A 23,350-nucleotide genomic window follows, 5' to 3' on the forward strand; every position below is an offset into this window, starting at 1 on the left:
TGAAAATAATTATTTGATAGCTTTAGTTTGATAATGTAAAGCACCAATGTGTTTTCTTATAACCTGTATCTCCTACCCAAACTAGTGACCGCGGGATATCTACCCTAACGACAACTAAAAACATTTACATCGTCACCTATCCTATCAACAAGATGTTTTCCACCAGAGTTTCTAAAGAAAATTCTGGCTTCTTAATACTGCTTTTTGTCTCAAGTATCTTTATATCGTACATATGGCCAAAGACTATTACCTCTATACTAGAGGATCCTTCATCACATCCATACACAGCACGAATACTCTCTTACGACCCACTTATGATACACCTCGAAGGATTCATCTCTCCCTCTGAACGATCCCACCTACTGAATTTAGGGTACGGTCGCTTACCCGTCGATAAAATTCGAATTATATGCTAACATACCAACTAGAGAAGGCGACTAAAACAGATCACAAGTTTATAACCATACTTCAGATCCTGCTATTTCAGATCATCGCACGAGTGATACAGCGTTCCTTTCGAACAACGACACCATCGTCCAACGTATCATATCTCGAGCTTCCAGCCTCCAAGGCTTCACACCTGTAAAAGACTACGAACAATTACAACTCACACGGTACAAGGCGGGGCAAGAGTTCAAAGAGCATTGGGATCACTTCCAAGACGAAGACATACCCGAGAATAAAACGCAGAGAATAACCACAATCTTTGCTGTACTTGAGGCGACTTGCGATGATTGTGGAACAAGGTTTCCTCAGATTTCAGTCGATTGGTCAAAAGAAGACCAAAGATGGTGCCGATTCATTGACTGCAATGATACGGCTGGAATTACAGTCAGACCTATTCCTGGCAACGCACTGTTCTGGAAAAACCTCAACGCTACTGAGGGGTGGAGATTATAGAACCTTACATGCTGGGCTTCCCCCTCTTAAAGGCACAAAGACTGGATTGAATATCTGGGCCCATTGACCACTGGAATACAGTCTAGATACTGCATAGGTCGGGGGAACATGCATCGGGTAGCTGCACACGCGAGATGAAGCGCTAGCAACATGATTCCAATCGAGTGTTTCTACTCACCGTCTTTGAGGTCACTGAGAGAATGGTGAAATAGAGCTTCTCGTCTTGAGTTCACGAGTGCCAGCGAGCTCTCTGCGGAGAATATTGGTACGCAATTAGTCCATCTCCGTCCTCAGCCTCCCAGCTGATAGCACAATAGCCAAAATCAAGGATATGTTGTCCCTGGGACCACCAGCCGACCGCGCCGGATGTGAATGCACCCAAACAAAGAGGACATTGAGGGAGAATCTGGGAGTCGTGAAGGAAGTGATGAAGGAGCGGGATGGATGGGAGAGTGGTGATTATTCCGACGACGAGGAATAGGAGGGATGCTTGGAAGTGTGAATGAGTAAATAAAAAAAAGTCTAGATCGAGATTGGCACTTTAGCAATACAACACTGCCTTACCCTCTCCTCCTCGTCCTCGCCCCAACCTCCAAATGCTTCCCCGTACTCTTCACCTCCACCTTGTCGCCCGCGCGCAGGTAATCTGCACTGTCAGCTGGAACGGCCGCGGGAGTGAGCACGGAAGTACCCTCGACGAGAACCTTCTCCTGATCAACAGCAACAGCGCCATCCTTCTCGTCTGCGCGCCGCGTGCCGAGCGGCGGGTCGAAGCGCTTGCGCAGCGTTTCGATCATCTTGGCGAACCAGAACCAATTCAATCCATTCAGACACAGGTTGGGAGGCGAGATACGCGCCAGCCAGCCACAAGGGCACTGTCTGGGCCGTGCGCAAAGTACAGCACGCTATCGCCGGTGCCAGAGAGGTGCGCGGTTTTCAACGCGGCTTGACGGTCTGTGGACAGGTCGAGCGGGCCTGCGGTGTATGCGCGCCACACGTCTGCGAAGACGCGGATGGAGTTGTACGTGCCCCAGACGAGGCGGCAGGAGAAGAAGGTAAGGAGCAAGACGATGCCGTTGAGGAATTGGAGTGTGGAGCCCGTCATGTTGAGTTTGTCGCAGAACCAGTGGATGTTGAGGAAGGGGGAGGAGAGTTCGTAGAGGATGAAGGTTGGGGCGTAGAAGTTTACGAATGGGCGCTGTTTGGCGGGTGTTAATAACTCTCTTTGGTCTCTCTCTTCAAGAAAGGACTTACGAATCCCAAGCTAAACACGCACAAAGCAGATATGGCGTGGAATAACATGCCAATCCCAAAGATCCGCACGTTCTGCACGGTGATCACCAGATCCCACAGAAAGTATCCCCCTGCAAACGCCTGGATGAGTCCCGAGGCGCCGGTGTATCCATGCACGCGCTCCGTAGTGTCCATCTCAGTCCGCTCGGTATCCGCCCACATGACCCATAGCGCCAGCGTGCAGATAACCACGCTCTGCACGAACGAGACTACATGGACGTCCCAATTGAGCTTGGTGCGCGCGTTGAGAGCATTGTACGTCCGTGGGAAGAAGGCGCGCGAGAGAATGGGCGAGATGTACTTGTTGGTCGCGTGGTAGATCGAGTATGCGACGATGACTTCGTGGAAATGCAGCGGGAGCGTCTGCAGCGAGAGCCGGTCTGCGAGTTTCTGGGCGTAGGGTATCAGGCCCGTTGGGGGCTTGAGTGGGAACGGGTCGTGCATGGCGAGGGCTGCGGAGGAGAAGCGATTTAAGGATAGGTATCAGGAGGAGGAGGGTGAGGACGGACGGCGGCGGGCAGGAAGGCCTTATGAGGAGCCGACGGCACGGTCGTCAAAGACGCGGGCGTACACACTCTGTGCTGCCTGACGCGGAGACGTTCTCGAGGACAAGTTTAGCGACCATGCTAGCGGCACACGACACCTAAGCCACCACGAGACCACGTCATTCTGATACTTCTTGGAATTGCTTTGGATTTATGCACACCGCCATGTGAGACATCATGCGGCCTTATCTATATACTTGAAGCCGTCTCATCGCTGTGTTGCATACGCAAAGCACAGAACGCTCTCCATCTCGAGATGCATCTCGCAAGGCTTACCGGTAACGTACCAGTAGTTCTGGAGATCGTCAGGGTCTAAACGGGCCGGCGCCAGCCCACACCGTCCCATCCAAGCGCAGAACAAAAGAACGAAAAACCGGGTATCATGTGAAGACAGGAGAAATACAAGATAGTTTGCCCGCTAAAAAAGGTCGACGTTGACGTTGTGCTTAAACCAGCAGTCTTTGCACATGTCGTCCCTGAGCTTCTCCGCGTAGGCTTCAAGAAACAACGCCCCAACATAGGAAGTTCGCTCGATCTTGTCCAAAAGAGAATAGAAATCTTGCAGCGTCTTGTAGCTTTCGATCTGTCTGAGTGGCGAGGGTTCTGTGGATGGTCCTCCAGCTTCCTCGAAATTTGCTATAGATGCTGCTACAGTTTTGTATACCCCATCTTTACGGTGGGATCCACCAGCAACCGCTATGCTGTGAGGGGATTTTGACAGGGACGATGGTGGGGTAGACAGTCCGTACGACCTGCCAGTTGTTGGCTTTGGCACGGGCTCAGGTGACCCCGTTAGATCAATCGTCTCGATTGGCTCTCGGGTTCCTTGTTGTGCAGGCGTAACGGTCGGTAACCTCTCATCCTTCATACGCGTAGGAGGTGGTAAGACCGCGCTTGGGGATGCATCCATTTGTTCGCCGCCTTCGAGCATGGTTTGAAGATGCATCTGCGCGCTTATCCATAAAGCCCAAGACGTTGCACTGAGCTCCTCGCTCATGAAGATTAGCTTGAAGGCCAGCTTCATCTCATACTCGTTCCGATATGGGTAGAACCTGTTATATCGACTATTCTTTCCACCGGGAATGTTTTCTGCATCTTCGACAAATGGGTCCAGGATACCTAGTTCGTAATTCACAGCCCAGTTCAACTCTTCATTCCGATCTTTGTCGGGCATCGCCACGAGCTTGTCATCCCAGGACAATCGTTCAGCAACTAGGAACAGTTTACGCATGTGTGCTGTGGCTTTCCGAGACTGCTTGCAGACGGGACAACGAAAGGGCAGTAGAGGTTGCATGTCGTCACGGTGATGGAGGTTATGCCATGAATCATACGGCATGAGACCGAGTGGATAAGGCACCCAATGAAAGTCCTGACATAGTTTGCTATCCGGATGGGGTCGATGAAGGACCGCCGGCTTGCAAACTGTTGGTGCGCGGCCATGTTCCATCGCATCTCCGTCTGGTCCTCGCTTAAGAGCTGGTAGGAGTTGTGGTGAATGACTACGGGGATTTGGAGGAGTTTTTGGCAACACTCTGGACCTGGACTCTAATGCTCGACGTGGACTGTGAGGTTGGCCTACCTGCGATGAGGGAAATTTTGGTGGAAGCGTCCGTTCGGCATGGGTAGAAGAAGAAGAAGAAGAAGGTCTACTGTTCGAGCGAGCGAGTCTAGCTTGTTTCGCAGTAGGTGTATAATCGTGGTCAATGTCTGCTGCACGCTTGCGAGGACTGGGAGCCATAGAGGATGGGTCCTCGAAGGATACATCCAACAGCTCAATCGATTCTCGGCTTTAGCAAGTGATGAGAGTGCATGTGCAGAGCACGTGATCGTGAGTAGATTTCGTGCATTGGGTGAGGTGTGAGGGTGAACGATGAGGGGTGAACGACGCGACGCGACGGATCTGCACAAGGGTCAACGTTCTAGCGATAGAGCTCCAAAAGTTCCGTGGTGGAGCCAGTACCATCCCACATTGTCCACATTGCCATGACACCCTCACGAGGACTCTCAAGAGCGTCTACAGGTTTTCCAAGAGCAGCCAATTGTGCGAAGTCGTTACCACGTACCCGATACCCGCCCCGCCGCACTTACACCCGACCCGCATTCGCACCCAAACCCACGATCGACATCAAACACATCCGACGAAACCCGGGGCTCTACGAACAGAATTGCATTGATCGAAACTATGCGGCACACAGCGACTCGTCATGGCGCATAATAGAGCTCCACAAGCAATGGGAGGAGCTTCAACAGAGTGCGCGAACGCTCCGCAGCCGGAGCAAGCTGCTCCACACGCAATTGGCAAAAGCCGCTACGCGCATGAAGGATACGGAAGGCGAGAAGGTGCCCGTCAAACATGGAATTCTGGCTGAGGCGAAGGAGCTCAAAGTGCAGCTTAGTGCGATTGAGGCACAGGAAGCCACGCTACAAGAAGAGATCGAAAGCCGGGCTCAAGACTTGCCCAATCTCAGCAGCACGCACACGCCAGTTGGGACCGAGCCCGAAGTTGTTGGATACATCAATGAAGCTAGGGCACCCGCCGCGTTTCCCTCGGACACAGTTTGGAGATCACACGTCGAGATCGGCCAGGAGTTAGGGATATTGGACTTTTCCGGCTCAGCGCAGACATCCGGTTGGGGCTGGTACTTTCTTGTCGGCGATGGTGCATTGCTCGAGCAAGCGCTCGTACAATATGCTCTAGGCGTTGCCAAACGGAGAGGTTGGAAAGCAGTCGCGCCACCTTCGCTGGTATACTCGCACATAGCTTCGGCTTGCGGTTTCCAGCCCCGAGACCAGAACGGCGAGCAGCAGATTTATGCGATCGAACAGTCGGAGAAAGACAAATCGAAGCCGCAATTGGCGTTGGCAGGGACTGCGGAGATTCCTCTCGCAGGCATGAAGGCAAATCAGACTATCGAAGAGTCACAACTTCCGCTCAAGACGGTCGGAGTGAGTCGATGCTATCGCGCAGAAGCTGGTGCTAGGGGCGCAGACACCAAGGGTCTCTACCGTGTGCACGAGTTCACCAAAGTCGAAATGTTCGCTTGGACCAAGCCGCAGCCCGACGAAGAGCATTTCAGCTCCTCCGCCACAGACGATTCAGAGGTACTGTTCGAGGAGATGCTAGGCATACAGCAGGAAATTCTTGAAGGTCTTGGTTTACACTGTCGCATACTAGAAATGCCAACAACAGACTTGGGTGCCAGCGCGACACGAAAGCGCGACATTGAGGCTTTCTTCCCGTCCCGAAGAGAGAAGGACGAGGGGTGGGGCGAAGTCACCTCTACGTCGATGTGCACAGACTATCAGACTCGGCGATTGCATACTCGCACGCGCATTGCTGGCAAACTTGAGTTCCCGTATACCCTAAACGGAACTGCTCTTGCAGTGCCCCGCGTTCTTGCGGCGATACTGGAGAACCATTGGAATGAAAAGGAACGCGCTGTGACGATACCTCCGGTTCTGCGCGTTTTCATGGACGGCCAGACGACGATAGAGAAGCAATAATCCTAGTGCGTAGCACGACGGACCACATGCGTTACTGTAAATATCATGAACGACTGGATGATCATTGTACGATACTGTTGGACCTGTTGGACTACTGTATATAACTCGCTGGCTGGATGCCACTTGCGCAAACCGACGATCCCCACGACAGGTTTATCAGCAACGGCGACGGGATCACCCTTTGGCCCACATTTGTCGCTTTCAGCTCGCATGTCCTGCATGCTTCCTTGCTTTGATCCAATCGGCGTGACATTCGCCATCGAGGCTGAATCAAAGCTTGGCTCGGCTATCACCGGTGATTGGGTCACGTTCGTCGAAGTTGCTCAAGCATCCATCCCGGCGTGCATGGACCTGTGGGTTCAGCGAGCATGTGAGGTTGCCACTACTGTGTAGGTGTTGACTGTTTCGTTCTTGAAACACCTTCCACATTCCCTCAACACAACTGCAGTAGACGACTCCTGTTCGCGTCGCGCGCTTGATCGAGTCCGGGGAGCCTGGTTGCACGAGGCCTGCTTTGGTGGGGGACTACAGCCGATCTGCCAGCCTCTTCAACAATCCCCGGCCTGCCGCAGCTCGAAACGAAGCATCTTTGTGCGCAAACGCAGCCACACCGGCCACCTCCCCTCTCCGCCTTTGGAGGAGTGTCACAGCACTCCAGCCATCCACCATCATTCTCGTCGCATATCACCTCGGCGCAAAACTGCGGCAGACGGAGTAAACAAGCAAGAGCTGGAAACATAGGGGAAGTCGCGGCGCATGGTTTCCTACCCAGAATCTCACAGCGAAGCAGCGCTGGCGATTCGGCGCCCGCCATCTGTTGCATCGCATTCGTCGCGCGCATCGACCGCTCGCAGGCACCGGCCACATCGATCGCACTTTGGGGGCAACTCATATGCGCCGCAGAATGAGTTCCCCATCTTTACGCACACGGGCGACGTGGAGATTGTCATAAGCAACGGGCGCAAGGAACAACGATATCTGCTGCACAAGCTGATCCTGACGCAATGTTCGGGCTTCTTCGAGGCTGGGACGAGCGAAGAGTGGGCAAATGCAGGAGATGCGGGTGGAAATGCGCCGAGCGCATCAGCGTTAGCGAGGATGCCGTCTGGTGCAAGACAAGAGAAGACGAAGTGGAGATACGAGTTGGACTGGGGCAAGGGCGAGGATGATTTGCCTATGCTGGTGCAGAAGGTGCGTAATCCACGCCGCCAAACGCTCTTCCCTCCCCATACTGACAGGACTCGATCTAGAAGGCACAACCTACCATATTCGGCGGCGACGCCTCACCCTCTTCCCAACCACCAGCACCCGGCAACAAGCCTACAGCGCCCGCCTCAGGCTTCTTCCGCAACATGACCACCTTCTCCACACTCCATGTTTCCGCGTCCGAGCCTAACGACCCCGACGACGACGTTTTCCGCGACTACGACAACCTGTTCAAAATCTTCTACAACTACGCGCCCTCGCTCGACGCCATGAACATCGCAAACGCCTACGTCGAATGCAAGTCCTTGCTGCAAATCGCCGACATGTACGACGCCCTCGAGGTCATCGGCCCGCGAGTTGACCACCACCTGCTCCGCTTCCAGGGTCGCCTGTGGAAGCAAATAGCAAAATACCCGCCCTCGTACCTCAAATTTGGACACATGGCGCGCAGCAAGGCCATCTTCGCCGAAGCCATGGTGCACGTCGTAGGCCAGTGGCCCGCAGGCATAAACCAGCTGCGCGGCCAAATCAGCGAACCCGTCATCGAGCTCATCGAAGACAAAGTCGACGAACTCGACGAACTCAAGGCGAAGATCGAAGTCAAGCTGTTCCGCCTCTCCCTCACCACGTCGCGTGGCGAGCGCGTCTCACCCTCGAGTAATTGGCTCGATTGGCTGGCTGTCAGTCTGTTTCGCCAGTGGCTTGCGGAGAACACAAACCCCCCTCCAGCGCCGATCTTGAAGCCCGCATCACGATCCATTACTTCCCCTCGAGGCAGTGAAACGCCCGCCCCCTTACCTCCCGCACCGGCATTCAACACGGGCAGGATATTCCGCCTCCTCGGCCAAGGGGGATCCAGCTATCTCAACCACGACGAATGCAAGCGCTTCCTGCGCCTCAGCCCCGACCATTACAACCGCGATAATCTCCGCAGGTTTGAGCGCCGCATCGAGGAGATCAAGAACAAAGCCAAGGACACCGTCAAGCCGCTGATGCGGAACTTCTTGGAGCTGGATCTGAGAGAGGGCGGGCTTCCGTATTTGACGTGTACGAGGATTGACCCGCAGGATTTTCCGTGGGATGGGGAGTAATGAGGGCAGATGGGATGGGATGGGATTAAGAGTGTTTTGGTGTTAGATACCCTTGGATGTTGTTGTGTCTCTTGCTTTTTCCGCAGCAACGTTTACATTTGATTTTTTGTTTTGATGATACCACGACGATAGGAAGAGAGATGCAGATAGGCATGGGGATGTAATGAGATCTACGGAACGAGTGTATGCTGGACGTACGCAGATAGGCAATGGGAAATTCACATGTAAATGCCAGTCTCAAACACAAACAATTGTCCCAACCCAGTGTCGTGCCCCTCCCATCGACGTAACATCCGATACCTTTTGTCTCGCCCAAAACACAACCCCCTCCGGCCACAATCCATCCTGACTAACAATCACGATAAGCATTCCCCTTTTCTCCCATGGCCCAATGCTCTTGGCGCGACGTGACGCGACGGACGGCGTGATCGGCGCCTTACCCGCGTGCTAGCATGTGGGGGAAGATAGCGCAAGCTCTCAACACCATGACATGTCCTCATCTGTCTTCGAAGGAAACTGTCACATGCGTGGATGTCTGCCGAGCCTCGCCGTTCGTCCTCTTTCTTTTGGCTCTTACCGGGTGTGTGGCTGTGTCGGCCATGACGAGAGATGGGTGTTGTCGCCGCCGCCGAAGGCCATGGTGCTTGGAAAGGGCAGGCTAGGGACAGGTATGCATATCGAGTCCTGTTCCTGAACGATCGACGCTGGGGGGGGGGATAGCCGATGGCGATGGTGCTGGATTATTGGACGGTTCTTCTGGGTTGTGTGTGGTTGAGTTCGTACTTGTCATCTTTGACTTCATCTTGTCCGGGTGTTTGCTTCTCCAGAGCAGTTGAGTCGGCGATAGAGTCATGTCATGGTGCTGGCTGTACGGTACTGCTCTCGCTACCCGGTACTTGTGACAACATCGGGTAGTTCAGCGAAGACTGATGCTTATCGGGATCAACATCGAGCTACTTTTGCTCGCTGTGTCGATCAGGTCCGCTTACTTTTTTCGGGACGAGTATGCTCGACTAGGCAATTATTGTTCTGTATCTAGACACTGCCTCAACGTAACCGGAAGCTTTTCTGGACATCTCGGTAAGTGAATGTAGGACGCTGCCGTGTCGATCACACTTGACTGCCATGCGCTTTAGGGGAGAAGCTATGATGTCAAGAAATACTTGAGCCGCAAATTGGACGTATACGATACGGTACATGGCCTGTGCAATGCACTTGGGCTCATGAAGTAGTTCTGATCGACGAGCGACAGACAGCTCAAAGACACAAGTTCAAAACTAGCAGCGTCGGCTCGGGATACGGGAATGAGGTTTGACACATCTTCCGACTCCAACCTGAGCTTGAATTGTGGTTGCTGATAAGTTCCCGTGTGTTTGGAAGTGGGAGGGTGTTGATCTTGTGGGAGCGTGGGTAGTAGTATCGATGATTGGAAGTCGTCAGGTACGTCAGGGGAGGATGGAGAGTGTCGAGGATAGGTATAAGAAGGAGAGTGATGCTCGCTCTTAGGTCGGTATCCAGCAACTCATCATCAATCTCTTCATCAGCATCACACTTCTTCACCGCTTCAAATAAGCCCGTCCCAACCGCAACCATGCAATTCACCATCATCCTCACAACCCTCTTCTCCCTCACCTCCGCCGCTGCAGTCCAGAAGCGCTACCCTGCTACTCTCGTCGAGCGCCAATCTGGCGTCTGCGGCGGTCTCGCGACACCTCTCTGCTGCCAGACCGATGTTCTGGGAGCCGCAAACTTGAACTGCGCCAACGGTAAGTCTTCCTGCAGTCTTCTGAACATAGATGCTGATTATGTCTAGCTGGCGTCGTCGAAACTACCGAGGAGTTCCAGGCTTCGTGCGCTGAAGACGGGACTACTGCGCAGTGCTGCATTGTGCCTCTTGGTGCCGATGGACTTCTTTGCACTGCTGCTTAGGTCCATTATCGGCATTGAGTGGAATTAGGATGTTGGCTAGGGTACGAAGGAGACAAGTTGGTGGTGGAGGACTTTCGGGTTTTGTTGTATTTGTAGTCGTTAGTGGAGATGCTTCTTGTAATAATAATGCAAGTGATTTTCTAGAAATATTGCCTTCCACATTGATCGCCTTTGACTGATTTTCAACTCCAGTGTCCATGTCTCCTTATCGGTGACCTTTGGATTGCCGAAAAAGGCTTCGATGTTTGATGAGAAAGCGATCACGGAAAGTAATGACACGATGTCGCTGCAAGGGTCTGCAATCTGTAGGTAAGATGACGAAGACGCGATGAGGTGTGTGTAATCTGAGAGGCGCACATTATTGTTAGCGCGTTTCCCTGCCTTCCTCAGCTAGTCAACTCAGCAGCCAAATGGACACTCCAGATCTTCCTTGAAAATACTTCTTGATGATAATGATATTCCAAATTGAGCCTAGAATCTGCTGCGGCCAACGGTGAAGTCGGCCATCTTACATTGTTCACACGTGATGAACATGCCACCAAAATATATATATATGTCGCAAATTCGAGGGATGTGTAAAACATCATGCACGCATACGCTCAAATATCCGTCTCCGGGAGGTGGTATCATACCCCCACGGCATCGTCCTCGAATCATTCGAACTCCAAGCTATCCCTCACGCACTTTCGAACATGTTTCTTGAATTCTGGTATGTTTTCACGCCATAACCTCGCTGCGTCTGCGTTCGCGGGCGATTCGTCGTTGGGGCTCGAGAGCATGGAGATGACGGAGAGAAGGATGGTCTCGGGTGTCTGGACTGGTGACCAGCGCTCGGCTGCCGACTCGTAGCCCCACTTGTCTTCCTCGGGCGGGTGTAGGATGGAGATGCAGACATCGCCGTTCGGGTAAACTGCCAATTTGTAAGCTTTGCATTCCACTGCTCTAGTTGGGCGATGTATGCGCACTGTTTGGGTGGAAGATGGGCGTCTCGAAGCGCATTTTCGGTGGCAGTAGCGGGTATTCGGGCGGGAATGTTAGCCGTGCTCGGAAGAAGCCTCCTGAAATGTCTATTAGCTATGATTATCGCTCAAAACCTGGTTTCGCATACCTCCGTAGAACTTGGTGTCATCGTCAATCATGAGCATCACCTCCCACTCGAAGACATTGCTCTCCACTAAGCCACAGCTTATGCCTGAGATGCTTTTATCATTCTGCATCTGCTTGAGCTGGCGCGCCAACAGTCCTGCCGCTGCAGTTGAAGACGCCATCTTCTCTTTGTGTATCCGGGCGGGGGTTCCGCGGGGACCTCGATCGTCTACGAAACTGGGTTTGTGGACTCAGATGGAGAAATGTAGCCCGGATCCGAAAACCAAAAAGACTGGTGAGCAAATTCCACCGCTGGGGACAGTTTTGTGTATCCAGATGGCGGTGATGGGGGCCAGTGACTTCGAAGGCGCGTCACGGCGTGAATGCGGAGCTCGGAAGCGGATTGGTGGGGCAATATGGCAGATTGCGGGCAGATAGGAGGCAATAAGTCCTGTCAAATGTGGAAAAGTTTGTAGCTGTGTGCCGTCTCTCAGAAAAGCGCAGCGATTTAGCGAAGAGCAGACAGTGCGTAAGTCGAAAGTTATATAAGGAAGCAACAATGAGCACCCATAGTCGTGTCCCGGTACAAGTGGCGGAGGCTAAGCTTGCAGGGATCGACGGGAAGCTTAACTTCCCTTTCATCTCTTCCGCATCGACACCATCTCAAAAAGTCCATTCTGCTCTCGTCACGCGCGAACAATCTCCTCATCGGCTTTGTGGGCGCAGAGGTGCCGGCTACGGTCGACAGCCGTATCCAGAAGCATCCCAAAGGCGGTGCGCCAATACCGATACAGCATCGGCAAGAGTTATCCTGGTTGGGCGTGTCGTCCATTTCTTCGTACGGCGACATTGTCTACCCATGTCAAAATGAGTGAGGATGAAGAGGATGCTGCAGTCGATTTCCTCAACTTGCAAAAATCTTCGAGGCGTTCTTTGTGAACCCAAGAAAAAGGAACCTCGGCATGCAACATCAATACGCCCTGGACCCTTAGGCAGGGCCATGACCGTGTCTGTGGTCTCCCATGCTACCCCAAATATCTCAAGATTTAAAACCATGATAAATGTGGACGGAACATGGCGCGTTTAATGCTACTTCCCTTTACAGGAAACAGTCCTCGATTCCAATTCCCAATGTGCGCAGCGCAACAAAAGCAAGGAACTGCAGGACAAGACTCACAAGCATTGACCGGAGCCACCAATAGCTTGCTACATGGCACTGTGTGACTAATCGACATCCTTCTTATCTCTCTGCCTACAGAAGGCGTTCGCTTCTTTGGCTTAACGCAGAAAGCTTGCATGGATCGACCAAATGGCCTACCTTGCACTTTATCTCTTTTCGAGCGCTTTGACCGGATCTTCAGCGCCCTGTGCAAGCGGTCACGCATGTCACCCTGAAAGCACTCTACTGCAAGCCTTTGGCGTTTTTTACTGACATCTGCTAGGGTGAGACGTGTTACATGCCCAGTTCAGCGACCCATCGTCGCTACGGCCCGTCACTCTTCTCGGTAGACATTGCAGACCACCCTGTAACTCCATCAACACGTCGCCTATGAGATTATCAGCTCTCTTGGCAACTCCAAACACTTCAGGAAAGCTGTAATCGCAATCTAATCCCTGTGCGGGCGCGTCCAATAGGCTTCTGTTTCGTCCACAAAATCTTCATGGCTGCCTACTGAAAGTCTCGAGACGGTTGAGTAAGCACCCGAGGATATGGTTGAATTAAACACTGCTGTCTAGGACCCTGGCATGTGTTAGCCATATAGACAGCATCTGCGCCAGCCACGAACGAAAAGAAAAGTTTATGCACTTCGACCGCACTCGGTCGCTTCCTGCAAGCCGCCCACTGACAGCAGTACATATACGTTGCCCTGCGCCTGCGGGGCCTGTTTTCACCCTTGCCTTGTAATTTTGTAACGTTCGCAGAACTTTTTCGATATGCTTCAACAAAATGGTCTCTATGTTAAGACTTCTGCGGCACAATGAAGCGAGTGCGTTATGTCTTGTCCTCAGCATCGTGTGGACGTCGACTACAGTTGACGCGCAGGCCACAAGAAGCTTTCGACTGAATCCCGTCACCAATTTCTGTTCAAGATGGTGTGAGTGGCGTCGCTCATTTCATGCTGTGCTACGCGAAATTTTCTTTTGGTTGCCACTATTTGGTCGAATGTGGCTATGCACCTATAACTTTATTCCTGCTAACGAAGACCACAGGGTCGCAATCTGTCGTCAAAAACGATATCCTGTACATCGATAGTGGAGTTCAGACTTGGAATGGCACAGACATCAGGGGTCCGATTATCGGCATAAACAGCTACATGATCACGATCCCACTTGCCTCCACATGGGATTGGAAGCTGAACATTACTGAGACTGTCCAAGCCAAAAATGTAACGAACCCGAACACGGGTACGCTGCCGCCGAGCCAAATTCGCGGTGCCATGTTTCACGGTCCCAACAACCAGGCTGAAGTCTATGTCTATGGCGGGACAACCTTCATGGGCAATCAGTCTTTCGAGGCATACACGCGGCCAGACTCCTCAGCGTACCCTTTGTGGTCTTATACGTACGGTGCAAGCACCCCATGGGGCCAATACGCGGGTGATACCGCGTGGATGCCGAACCATGGAGCGGCGACGGAAGCAATAGACCAAGGCCTAGCATTCTACCTCAATGGGCAAATCGATTGGGGCACTTCTTCCAAGACTTTCGATATTCTCCCTAAGACGGACGCGATATATGTTCCTATACAAGGCATGCTCATTCTTGACCTGAACACGCAATCTGCGAGGAATCTATCGACCTCCAAGCTAAGAGGTGGGGCGCCACGCGTAGGAGGTACTATGGAATACATCGCTTCGATTGGTGACAACGGAGTGCTTGTAGCGTTGGGGGGTCAGATCCAAGCCAATCTTAGCAGCTCTTTCGCCAATGTCAAAACTGGCTCATTGGTAGGCACCGCCTAGGAGATGCGCCAACTTTTCTGACATCGTACCAGATCGATTTCGCGACAGTGGACCTTTTTGACATCGGCTCCTACTTCGGGGATCCTGACAGCAACGGAACATGGTACTCGCAGAAAACAACCGGTGAGGTACCAAAGGCACGTATAGACTTTTGCACGGTCGCTATTTCAGCACCTGATAATTCGAGTCATCACATCTACCTCTACGGCGGCATAGATCCAATCACGAATGCCGCTTTTGATGATGTGTTGATCTTAACTTTACCTTCATTTACCTGGACGAATGTATGGCCTATCGGAGAGGCGCCGAGATGGGGTCACAACTGTCATGTCGCAGGGAAACGACAAATGATCACGGTTGGTGGAAACAATACCAATGGTCTCACGTGTGACTGGGAGACCAAGGGTGTTGCGGTGTGGGAGTTAACTTCGCTGACATGGGGATCCGTCTTTTTGAATAACCTGACTGAGTTCCAAGTGCCTCAAAAAGTCCTCAGTGCAACAGGTGGAAACGCGAACGGTAACGCCACGAACAAAGATCCAGCACTCGGCTGGACTGACCAAGGCCTGAAAAAAGTCTTCGCAACACCTCGCAGATACAACTTGCCCGACAACACGACATCCCCAACCTCCCGAAAATCCAATACCGCAGCCATCGCAGGCGGTACCGTTGGCGGTATCGCCTTCCTCGCCCTCATCGCGCTCGCAGCATTCCTCTTCCGCCGGCAACACCGCAAACACCACGGCCCGCACGAACTTCACAACAGCTCCTCCCCGACCGCCAGTGCGTCGAAGAACAAATTCGAACTCCAAGCCGTCAATGAAAACAGCCCTGCTGAGCTCTTCGGCAATGATCCCAGGGAACTCGAGTCGCCGAGACAGGTTGTAGAAGCGGAGAATGTTTCGAGTACGACGAGGGCGGAGTTGCCAGGGACAAATACGGTCAGGGGAGGCGTGCATGGGGTTCCGATTGTTAGGACGCCAGGGGATGAATTGCCTGAGCGACCGGAGTATGTGGCGGGTTTGAGGCGATTGGAGAGAGACGGGACGGGGGTGAAGGAAGTTGCGATTGTGGACAAAATCGAAGAAGAAGAAAAGAAGCCAGGAAATACGGAGATTTGAATCATGGGAGCAATTTCCTAGCTCCGGATGAGATAGATCCTAATGGCTTACTCCACCTACAGATATCATCTACGTACGGTCCTCTTTCTGCAAAAGTCCCTGCTCTGAACCTTCCTCGCCTTCTACGGTACTATATCCTTCCTTTGTGCTACTCGCTTTGGTGAATCGTGTGCCCCGGGTTGGGGCGAAATAAATAGCCAACGCAGAGCAAGCCATCACTCCAATTGCAACAAGAAAGTACCACACTGGCTGACCAGCGATCCACAAACCCCTAGTCAGAATTAGTGACTGGCAGACAGTATAAGCAATATCTACTCACAATAGGACGTTTACCCAAGCGCTCGCCAAAGTCGATGCACCAAATCGGCGATGCCATACAGTGACGCCAGTTGCGCGCCCAAGTTTCAGATATCGCACATGATGTAAATAACCAAGCATCGGCGTAAGAACAACCGAAACCAGCAGCGTGAGGCCGAGTATCTTGTGAGCACCATTCGAAGTTGCAATCTACCAGTCTTGTCAGTGTTCTCCCGCGCCAGTACAAATACGCTCTTACAGTGATAGGATGGCCCCAGGTCAAATAGATTCCCCACGCCGTGCCTGAGACAGCAAATGCTACCGCAGAGAGCTGAATGACCCAATGTATCTTGAATGCATTAGGGCGTCCGGTTCGAATTCCTGCAACACCCAGCGGCATTAAAACAACAAAGGCAGATGCTAATAGCAAACCGTGGATGGCAAAAAGTTGACTTGGCTTCCATGAGCTGTCCGTCCCTGCGCCGATCGATTTTCTGCCGTTGTCGACCAGTTCGGGTGCAACAGGGCTTCCGTCAACGTTATGACCCATTGTCATGTCCAGCTCAAATACGTCTAGAACCTATGAGAACTCGTTTAAAATGGCCAAGTGAGAGTGAAGGAACATACCATAATCGGTATGAAGACTCATCGGCTTTTTGATATCATTTGTTTGCATGACATATTCGTAGTGGTTTGCGAATATCCATTTCTGTTTCTTCGACGTTACATTGGCACTATTACGATGCCATGTATCGCAGCCATAACAAACGATCTGGGCATTGTAGTAAACTCCTTCCACCCACGTTTTGATGGTTTGGTGGTCTGGCGTCTTCTCTGGTGGTGGTTGAGGCGGGTAGTGGTAGCTAATGAACCTTTTGTAAGTGAGATGTTCCAAAATAGTTTACTACCTATGGTACTCCTACTCACTTCGTCGTTCGGATGCTCAAAGTGACATCTTCTCATGTTAGTTTTACATTCTGGCATTTCTGTGGTCGGGCGGTACCTTTATCCTGTGCTCCTGGGTACAATACGAACATCAACGACCCATCCATTGTCGAGCCAGTGCCAAATGCAGCATAGCCTTTTCGGTCTTCGAATTTGGCGGACACAAGGAGGTAAAAGTCATTAGCATTGGTGGTTGAATTATGGAACGTCGATATCGCGAGACATTGATCGGTTCGCAGAGAGTCGTCAACACGGCAATACTGGAGTTGAGCAGCAGCGACTGAAGAGATGATGCCAGCCAGAAACGTGACTGTGTCCCAACTGCTTATGCGCTGGATACCAGAAAAACGCATCGCGAATTGTTTTGATCGATCAACGTTGTAACGTCCAGAGCGAATGAATGAATGTAGAAGTTTTGCTCAAGACAGCACCGAAAGATTGTCAAGCAAGATCGAGAGTAGAGCAAAATCTTCTTGACATTGCGCTACGGTTACATGATCGGAGTTGATGCATACATACACGCTACCTGATGCCTAACTTAGTTGGACATGGGAAGCTGAGCAAGGCGCCGCAAAGTCGCACCGAACCCCTGACAACGTTCCGTAAAACGTCTGCAGATGCACGAAGCCTTTGTGAGCGACGCAGAGCGACGCATAAGCTAGGTGTCGCACAGTGGAATTGAGACTGATCGGTGCGGGACTTGGTTCATACCTCCCCCGCTGTTTCGTGTGTTAGCGTTGCCCTGGCGTGATTACGGCCCTTCGACGATCATATGTACAGTACAGTTACCATCCGTGTGAGGGCCGTTAGCGCGGGAAATACGAGGCTGTTTGTCTCGTGCAACTTCTTTAATTAGAATCGAGTCCTAGACATGTCCTTGTCTCGCTAATCGACGCTAACGACCCGTGTATGGAGAGAGACTCTACTTGTTCAGTAATCCCTCTACTAGCCCTCGTGTACCTTTTCGGCGCACCGACGTAATGTACCTTGTCGGCACCTAGTCACAGATGGGGCAGGAAGCATATATGCGTTAGTGTAAGGCTCAGATAGCATGCATAGCTGCCATTGGAACAGATGCTACGGACGTACGGTGAAGCTCGGTGAAACTAAAATTATTGGGGGCCTTGCTTCTGATCAGCATCCTTATATTTCACGACTTGGCAAATAGTTGAAGTAACACCGACCTTGATGAACTTGGCGCTTGCATCCGGAGCCAAACTTTTGAAGTAGAAAGATGTCGAGAGCAAATACCACCAAGGAGTCTCAGGCATACCCCTGCAAATGCCAGTAAGTCGGACTCAAATTCTCCGTGATTCCTTACCTGAACGTTTTGGAGTGTAAAAATCCCGCAATATTCAGCACACGCAAAAGGCGAAGAGTGTCTGCGAAGAGTCCGTTAAAGCTGCGGCGTTTGAGTTCACTTTGAGTAGCTGTGCTGATTAGTTCTTCAGCTGTGGAGAAGTAACTTTTACTATAACATTGTCTCCGCAACTAGCGGACTACAAAGTCATGCAATGCAACTGCTCCATTTGCACCGCACATGGCTACCTTCTGGTGTATCCCGAGCGCTCTGAAGTGATCTTTCATGGGAACTCAAAGGACCACGTGCAGAAGTACCAGTTTCACACGAAGAAGAAGGATCACTGGTTCTGTCGTCACTGTGGCACGAGCTTGTTGATCGACTTCAATGGTATATATGAAAACTACGATGTTATGGCTGTCAACGTGAGTGGCGCATCCCCTTAACGTGCCTGAATACTGAGCTGGAGTTTTAGGCTCGGACGATTGAGAATGTCGACATCAGTACCTTGAAGTTTGAATATGGGAATGGTAAGAAGCTTTAACTTATGTACTTAGGCTCATTCAATGAATGCGTTGAAAAGAATGTTCAATGAGAGTTAAACTATTGAATTAACAACTTGCTCTCCGGTTTGCAACGCATCTTCTCGTTACCACAGCCCTCCCAACATCCTCTGAAGATGCAACATCCACCATATCCAATGACACCCCACCACAATCCCATCCAGATTCCAAACAGTCGACAACCACAGTATGGCGGACATCTCACCAGTCCTCATGACTCATTGGGCTGTACCTCGGGGTCAAGACTCAGTTCTCAACCTTTTGGGCGGCGCGGTTCTCGACCTTCTGTGCAGCGCGATTCTCAACCTTCTGAGCCTCACGGTTCTCGACCTTCTGCGCCTCGCGGTTCTCGACCTTCTGCGCCTCGCGGTTCTCGACTTTCTGAGCAGCACGGTTTTCCACTTTCTGGGCTTCGCGGTTTTCCACCTTTTGCGCCTCACGGTTTTCAACCTTTTGTGCCTCGCGATTCTCGACCTTTTGTGCCTCGCGATTCTCGACCTTCTGTGCAGCGCGATTCTCGACCTTCTGAGCCTCGCGGTTCTCGACTTTCTGAGCAGCACGATTTTCCACTTTCTGGGCTTTGCGGTTCTCAACTTTCTGAGCCTCACGGTTCTCAACTTTCTGAGCCTCACGGTTCTCAACTTTCTGAGCCTCACGGTTCTCAACTTTCTGAGCCTCACGGTTCTCAACTTTCTGAGCCTCACGGTTCTCAACCTTCTGAGGCTCACGTGCCATCAACTCGATGGTAGCCGCTGCGATCGCGAGCAGATTAGTATCAAAACCCACGACATTGAATTAGCTGCTTACCAGCAAGACGCTTCTCCCATGGCTCAGGGGCGTTCAAAATCTCAAGCTCCTTTTCAAGAGCTTCACCGGTAAGCGTGGTGGGTGCGGGCAAGGCCAACGCTCCAGTGAGCAGGGTGGCAATGAAAACAGCGTACTTCATTTTGGAAAGGTAACGGCTGATGACGTTCTTAAAATTTGGGAATGGAAGTGTAGAACAAACTTTCAGATGGGGGATGGAAGTATAGAATAGACATGTAAGTTCTTAAATAGAGATTGGACAGTACTTGATTGTACGCAACGCTTCTATGCGTATGCCGCTGATCGTTTTGCAAAGGAGCAACTTACGCACAGAGCGGTTTCACGTAAGTTCCGTTTCGCGTTATGCCCCACTCTTTCACACGGATAAGATAGCCGTCATACGGGCTGCTATTTCCCTCAAGCACCGTCTACTACTCTGTCAAGGAGACGCACGGCTATCTGGGTACTGGGCAGTGCCTAGGTATCTGTGCAGGAAGCCTGTACGCTAATCCTAGACAAGAAGGAGAGGTTACCTATCTTACCAGCGCCCGTCCGTCCGGAGTTCTCCTTGTAAGTCAACCTCAGCTCTTTCCCCCACATTATAGCTCGATGCACTTCCGTGGATTTGCCTTGTTCCGTGCGCACCACCCTTGCGATGTGCCGTCGTATGCATGAACCTGCAGTACAGTATATAGTTGGTTACGTTCGAACCCATGTCCTCGGTAAAATCGTAACACCTCCAAGTCAAGGCTCACATACCCGGGCGGGCCGATCCTCGGCCAGGTGTAGTCTTGGAAAGTTCAAGCAATTTGATTGGGCGCAGGAGTGTTTCATTCTTCGTGATTATCTTTAGAACCAACGTCTGCAGTGAGCTGCCAGTTGGTTGGAGACTTCCCGGTGTACTAAACCGATAACTTTCGCGGACCCCGTTTCATCACCGTTCCTGTTACCATTCTGTGCCTGGTCAGTTGCATCCCTGCTTCGGAAGATGCCAATTGTTTTCCCTCACTTCGATCAACCGATCTCCTTGTTTCGATCAGCCTCTTCGTCACTGTGGGACGTTCAATTCCTCCTCAAGTTCTAGTCTGGAAGTCAACCAAGTTTCTCTCACTCACAACAATACTGCACGACATGGCTGGGTTCTTCACATACGCCAGTATTGAAGACAAAGATTTGACAGTAACTCTCAAGTCAAACTCATCCGGAGGACATGAAGAAGAATGCTACCTCCAAGACCTTTTGATTAGGGCAAGCCATGAGCCGACTTCGAGGTTCATTATCGCTATCGACCACAAACATTACATCTTCCATGTGGTTCGTGTCACAGAGACTTCTATGCTAGAAGTAGAAGATGCGGTCACTGTTCTTGATGGATTTGTCCGTTCAGGAAGCGAAGCTTCCATCTCGACCTTTTACAAAAGCGACGATGACCTTTCGAACTCTCGGGAAAAGATGTCGACGCGCAGCTGTTTGGCTACCTTATCCCATGCACGTGGACCTTTCTTCGACTCTCTATCACTACCGGCAGCGGATCTGGAGCTACTGAGATTTCCCTCAAATGTACCAAGGAAACAAAGGATTGTCACAGCAGTCAATCAAACAATCTGTCGTTTTAGAACTGCTTGGAACGATCATATCGCTGTCAGGGTGCTATTTTGGATAGCTATTGGCGCCCTCTGTATTCTCGCAGCTGCTATGGTCCACGGGACATTCGGCAAAGCCTTCCACCAACATTTCGAACACGGCATTTGGGTCCGCTACGACCTCAAAGGCAGCCAAGGTCCAAAGTACCAGCTTCAGTTTACCCACCATAACGCCTCAAGCTGGGCAGCCAAAAACCCGCATCAGAATGGTGAATGGGCATTTCGGATTGACGATCAAGCCATGATACCAGCCCACCTCATGGACGAAGAAGAACAACTCTATCAACGCTGGTTCCAGAAGCGATACCCCGAGAAGAACCAAATTCGCATGGATCAGAGGTACATCAACGACTCATTTCTGGGCGACCCTGATCAAATCAAGGTGCCTTCCGACAAGCAGTTTCATATGGCTCACTGTGTCCGGGCCTTGAGAAGATATTGGCAGGCCAAGGAAACTGGCAAGCATGTCTGTCCGAGAGATATCGATTACAGGCATATGAAGCACTGCCTGGACTCCATGGATGAGTGGGCATTCCCAGACGGAGAGAGAGGTTCGATCAAGCCTGTCGTGGATTCTGGAACGTGGAAATTGATTTGGGAGACTAAAGTCTGCTTTTGAGAGAAATTTTGTTGTAACAGTTACCACTTATTGGAGGATTCAGAGTTGTATTTTATCTGCGAAAAACAGTTCAAAAGTATACATATGCCATACACAGCTTCTCGATTGTTCTCAATGCTAGTATGTGCCGACCTGACTAAATTACAACACTCCACTTGCAACAATTACTCAAAACGCGTCAAATGCGACTCGCCGTCCACATTTTGGTTCAAGTTTTCGTCATTCTACATATGATTACATCTCTAGCATACATTTCAATCAAATAACCGAGACCCTTGAACAAAATCAGCTTCAATTGCGCGACCAATTGCCTGGCCATGTATCCAACTCTACCTATCCCCAGGCCTCGAACACCCATTAAACAGCATAACAACCGTCTCCTGCCTCGGCTTCATCTCATCACTAACCGCCGCCTTCCCAATAAATTGCGCACAATGCATCGTATGCCCATACTCAATAAAACTCGGCACCAGCCCCAGCCCGCCCTCCATAACCGAGCGGTGCAGCGTCCTCCACGTGCCCAAACAATGTAGCACATGGTACCGATGCTCCGTCCAGACATGCGTGTGCGTACTCAGATCCTCCCAATCCTGTGGAATCTCCTGGGTGAAGTTGGGCGCGAGATACCATTTCCATGGGCCGGCGCGCTTCATTTCTTCCTCGAGCATTTCGTCGAAGAGCTCCTTGTCGTAGCAGTCAGGTGGCAGCCAGCTGAAGTTTATCGGGTTAAAGACGCAGCCTTGAGCTTTTGCTTCGGCGGGCGTTGGGCCGCATTTGGGGATGACGAGGGCGTTGCTGGTGTGGCTTTTGGTGTATAAGGTTTGGAGAGATAGGAGGGTGAGGAGAGTAAGGCCAACGGCTAGTGCGGATGCCCAGTGTGATTTGCTGAAGGAGAACTTTTTGTGTTGCGGGACTTGGACTGCATGGTCTTTCTCGCGAAGTTTGGTATCTTCCATTCTCGGTGAATGGTGAGGGTCAAGTTCGTCCGGTGATCGATGGAGCTACTACGTAGGTAGCCACAAATGAACACAAGATAGGCTCAGTTGTAAGTTGTGTGAGTTTTTGGATTATCCAATCAAAGATTGGGGAAAGTATTGAGGTGACATTAATCACTCCGCCCGTATGTGGACATCAAGCTCTACATTCACCCGCAGAACTCCGTACCGATGCAAAGCCATGTCGCCTCGTATCCATGGCTAGTAAGGTCCCTGCTACAGCTTTCTTGTATTCCCGAAGTTGTACCTTCAGTTGTAATAGAGCCAACGCATTATTTTTGGAAAGCCCTCACCACCTGCCTACTTCTATCCTGATCATCGTGACGCATGCATGTATCCAAGGGCTCCACAGTGTTCATGGACCAAGCGCATCTAAAATCGAGGTAGACTGAGCTAGGCATGTGTGGATCAGCACTCACTTGTCTGTCCCCTGCAGAAGCCTCATTGACCTCAGACTCGGGCCGACTGATTGTTTTAACATCTTTCAGCAGCGGAATGAGGGAATTCCATTGATGTAAATTTTAAGCTAATTATACACAAGAACGG

The 23,350-nt window shown here is 51.3% G+C and overlaps 12 protein-coding genes across 12 annotated transcripts; 6 read left to right on the top strand and 6 right to left on the bottom strand.

Annotated features, from left to right (window-relative positions):
- Positions 1-1,460: 1,460 nt before the first annotated feature.
- On the bottom strand, positions 1,461-2,637 carry SNOG_06455 (hypothetical protein; the record flags this gene model as incomplete). Its single annotated transcript, XM_001796773.1, has 3 exons — positions 1,461-1,697; positions 1,754-2,098; positions 2,155-2,637. 3 exons carry the CDS (start codon positions 2,635-2,637, stop codon positions 1,461-1,463), a joined length of 1,065 nt encoding a protein of 354 aa, XP_001796825.1.
- A 519-nt stretch (positions 2,638-3,156) lies between these two features.
- SNOG_06456 (hypothetical protein) lies at positions 3,157-4,476 on the bottom strand (the record flags this gene model as incomplete). The annotated part of the gene is made up of 3 exons (XM_001796774.1): positions 3,157-3,950; positions 4,070-4,214; positions 4,318-4,476. The coding sequence occupies 3 exons, from the start codon at positions 4,474-4,476 to the stop codon at positions 3,157-3,159; spliced, it is 1,098 nt and encodes a 365-aa protein (XP_001796826.1).
- A 578-nt stretch (positions 4,477-5,054) lies between these two features.
- SNOG_06457 (hypothetical protein) lies at positions 5,055-6,242 on the top strand (the record flags this gene model as incomplete). The annotated part of the gene is made up of 1 exon (XM_001796775.1): positions 5,055-6,242. The coding sequence occupies one exon, from the start codon at positions 5,055-5,057 to the stop codon at positions 6,240-6,242; it is 1,188 nt and encodes a 395-aa protein (XP_001796827.1).
- A 1,098-nt stretch (positions 6,243-7,340) lies between these two features.
- On the top strand, positions 7,341-8,539 carry SNOG_06458 (hypothetical protein; the record flags this gene model as incomplete). The annotated part of the gene is made up of 2 exons (XM_001796776.1): positions 7,341-7,433; positions 7,496-8,539. The coding sequence occupies 2 exons, from the start codon at positions 7,341-7,343 to the stop codon at positions 8,537-8,539; spliced, it is 1,137 nt and encodes a 378-aa protein (XP_001796828.1).
- A 1,591-nt stretch (positions 8,540-10,130) lies between these two features.
- Positions 10,131-10,468, top strand: SNOG_06459 (hypothetical protein; the record flags this gene model as incomplete). Its single annotated transcript, XM_001796777.1, has 2 exons — positions 10,131-10,305; positions 10,353-10,468. The coding sequence occupies 2 exons, from the start codon at positions 10,131-10,133 to the stop codon at positions 10,466-10,468; spliced, it is 291 nt and encodes a 96-aa protein (XP_001796829.1).
- Positions 10,469-10,903: 435 nt separating this feature from the next.
- Positions 10,904-11,837, bottom strand: SNOG_06460 (hypothetical protein). Its single transcript, XM_001796778.1, has 3 exons — positions 11,577-11,837; positions 11,434-11,526; positions 10,904-11,378 (listed from the first exon to the last, which is right to left on the bottom strand). The coding sequence occupies exons 1-3, from the start codon at positions 11,734-11,736 to the stop codon at positions 11,122-11,124; spliced, it is 510 nt and encodes a 169-aa protein (XP_001796830.1). The 5' UTR covers positions 11,737-11,837; the 3' UTR covers positions 10,904-11,121.
- A 2,032-nt stretch (positions 11,838-13,869) lies between these two features.
- On the top strand, positions 13,870-15,638 carry SNOG_06461 (hypothetical protein; the record flags this gene model as incomplete). Its single annotated transcript, XM_001796779.1, has 3 exons — positions 13,870-14,502; positions 14,550-14,640; positions 14,854-15,638. 3 exons carry the CDS (start codon positions 13,870-13,872, stop codon positions 15,636-15,638), a joined length of 1,509 nt encoding a protein of 502 aa, XP_001796831.1.
- A 69-nt stretch (positions 15,639-15,707) lies between these two features.
- On the bottom strand, positions 15,708-17,233 carry SNOG_06462 (hypothetical protein; the record flags this gene model as incomplete). The annotated part of the gene is made up of 6 exons (XM_001796780.1): positions 15,708-15,909; positions 15,958-16,145; positions 16,195-16,508; positions 16,563-16,798; positions 16,863-16,890; positions 16,939-17,233. 6 exons carry the CDS (start codon positions 17,231-17,233, stop codon positions 15,708-15,710), a joined length of 1,263 nt encoding a protein of 420 aa, XP_001796832.1.
- Positions 17,234-18,114: 881 nt separating this feature from the next.
- On the top strand, positions 18,115-18,782 carry SNOG_06463 (hypothetical protein; the record flags this gene model as incomplete). The annotated part of the gene is made up of 3 exons (XM_001796781.1): positions 18,115-18,167; positions 18,332-18,605; positions 18,738-18,782. 3 exons carry the CDS (start codon positions 18,115-18,117, stop codon positions 18,780-18,782), a joined length of 372 nt encoding a protein of 123 aa, XP_001796833.1.
- A 207-nt stretch (positions 18,783-18,989) lies between these two features.
- On the bottom strand, positions 18,990-19,689 carry SNOG_06464 (hypothetical protein; the record flags this gene model as incomplete). The annotated part of the gene is made up of 2 exons (XM_001796782.1): positions 18,990-19,495; positions 19,551-19,689. The coding sequence occupies 2 exons, from the start codon at positions 19,687-19,689 to the stop codon at positions 18,990-18,992; spliced, it is 645 nt and encodes a 214-aa protein (XP_001796834.1).
- Positions 19,690-21,242: 1,553 nt separating this feature from the next.
- SNOG_06465 (hypothetical protein) lies at positions 21,243-22,627 on the top strand (the record flags this gene model as incomplete). The annotated part of the gene is made up of 2 exons (XM_001796783.1): positions 21,243-21,797; positions 22,388-22,627. 2 exons carry the CDS (start codon positions 21,243-21,245, stop codon positions 22,625-22,627), a joined length of 795 nt encoding a protein of 264 aa, XP_001796835.1.
- SNOG_06466 (hypothetical protein) lies at positions 22,139-23,003 on the bottom strand (the record flags this gene model as incomplete). The annotated part of the gene is made up of 2 exons (XM_001796784.1): positions 22,139-22,810; positions 22,974-23,003. 2 exons carry the CDS (start codon positions 23,001-23,003, stop codon positions 22,139-22,141), a joined length of 702 nt encoding a protein of 233 aa, XP_001796836.1.
- Positions 23,004-23,350: the final 347 nt, after the last annotated feature.

This window comes from Parastagonospora nodorum, assembly GCF_000146915.1.
Source record: "Parastagonospora nodorum SN15 chromosome Unknown scaffold_9, whole genome shotgun sequence".
Taxonomy (NCBI): domain Eukaryota; kingdom Fungi; phylum Ascomycota; class Dothideomycetes; order Pleosporales; family Phaeosphaeriaceae; genus Parastagonospora; species Parastagonospora nodorum.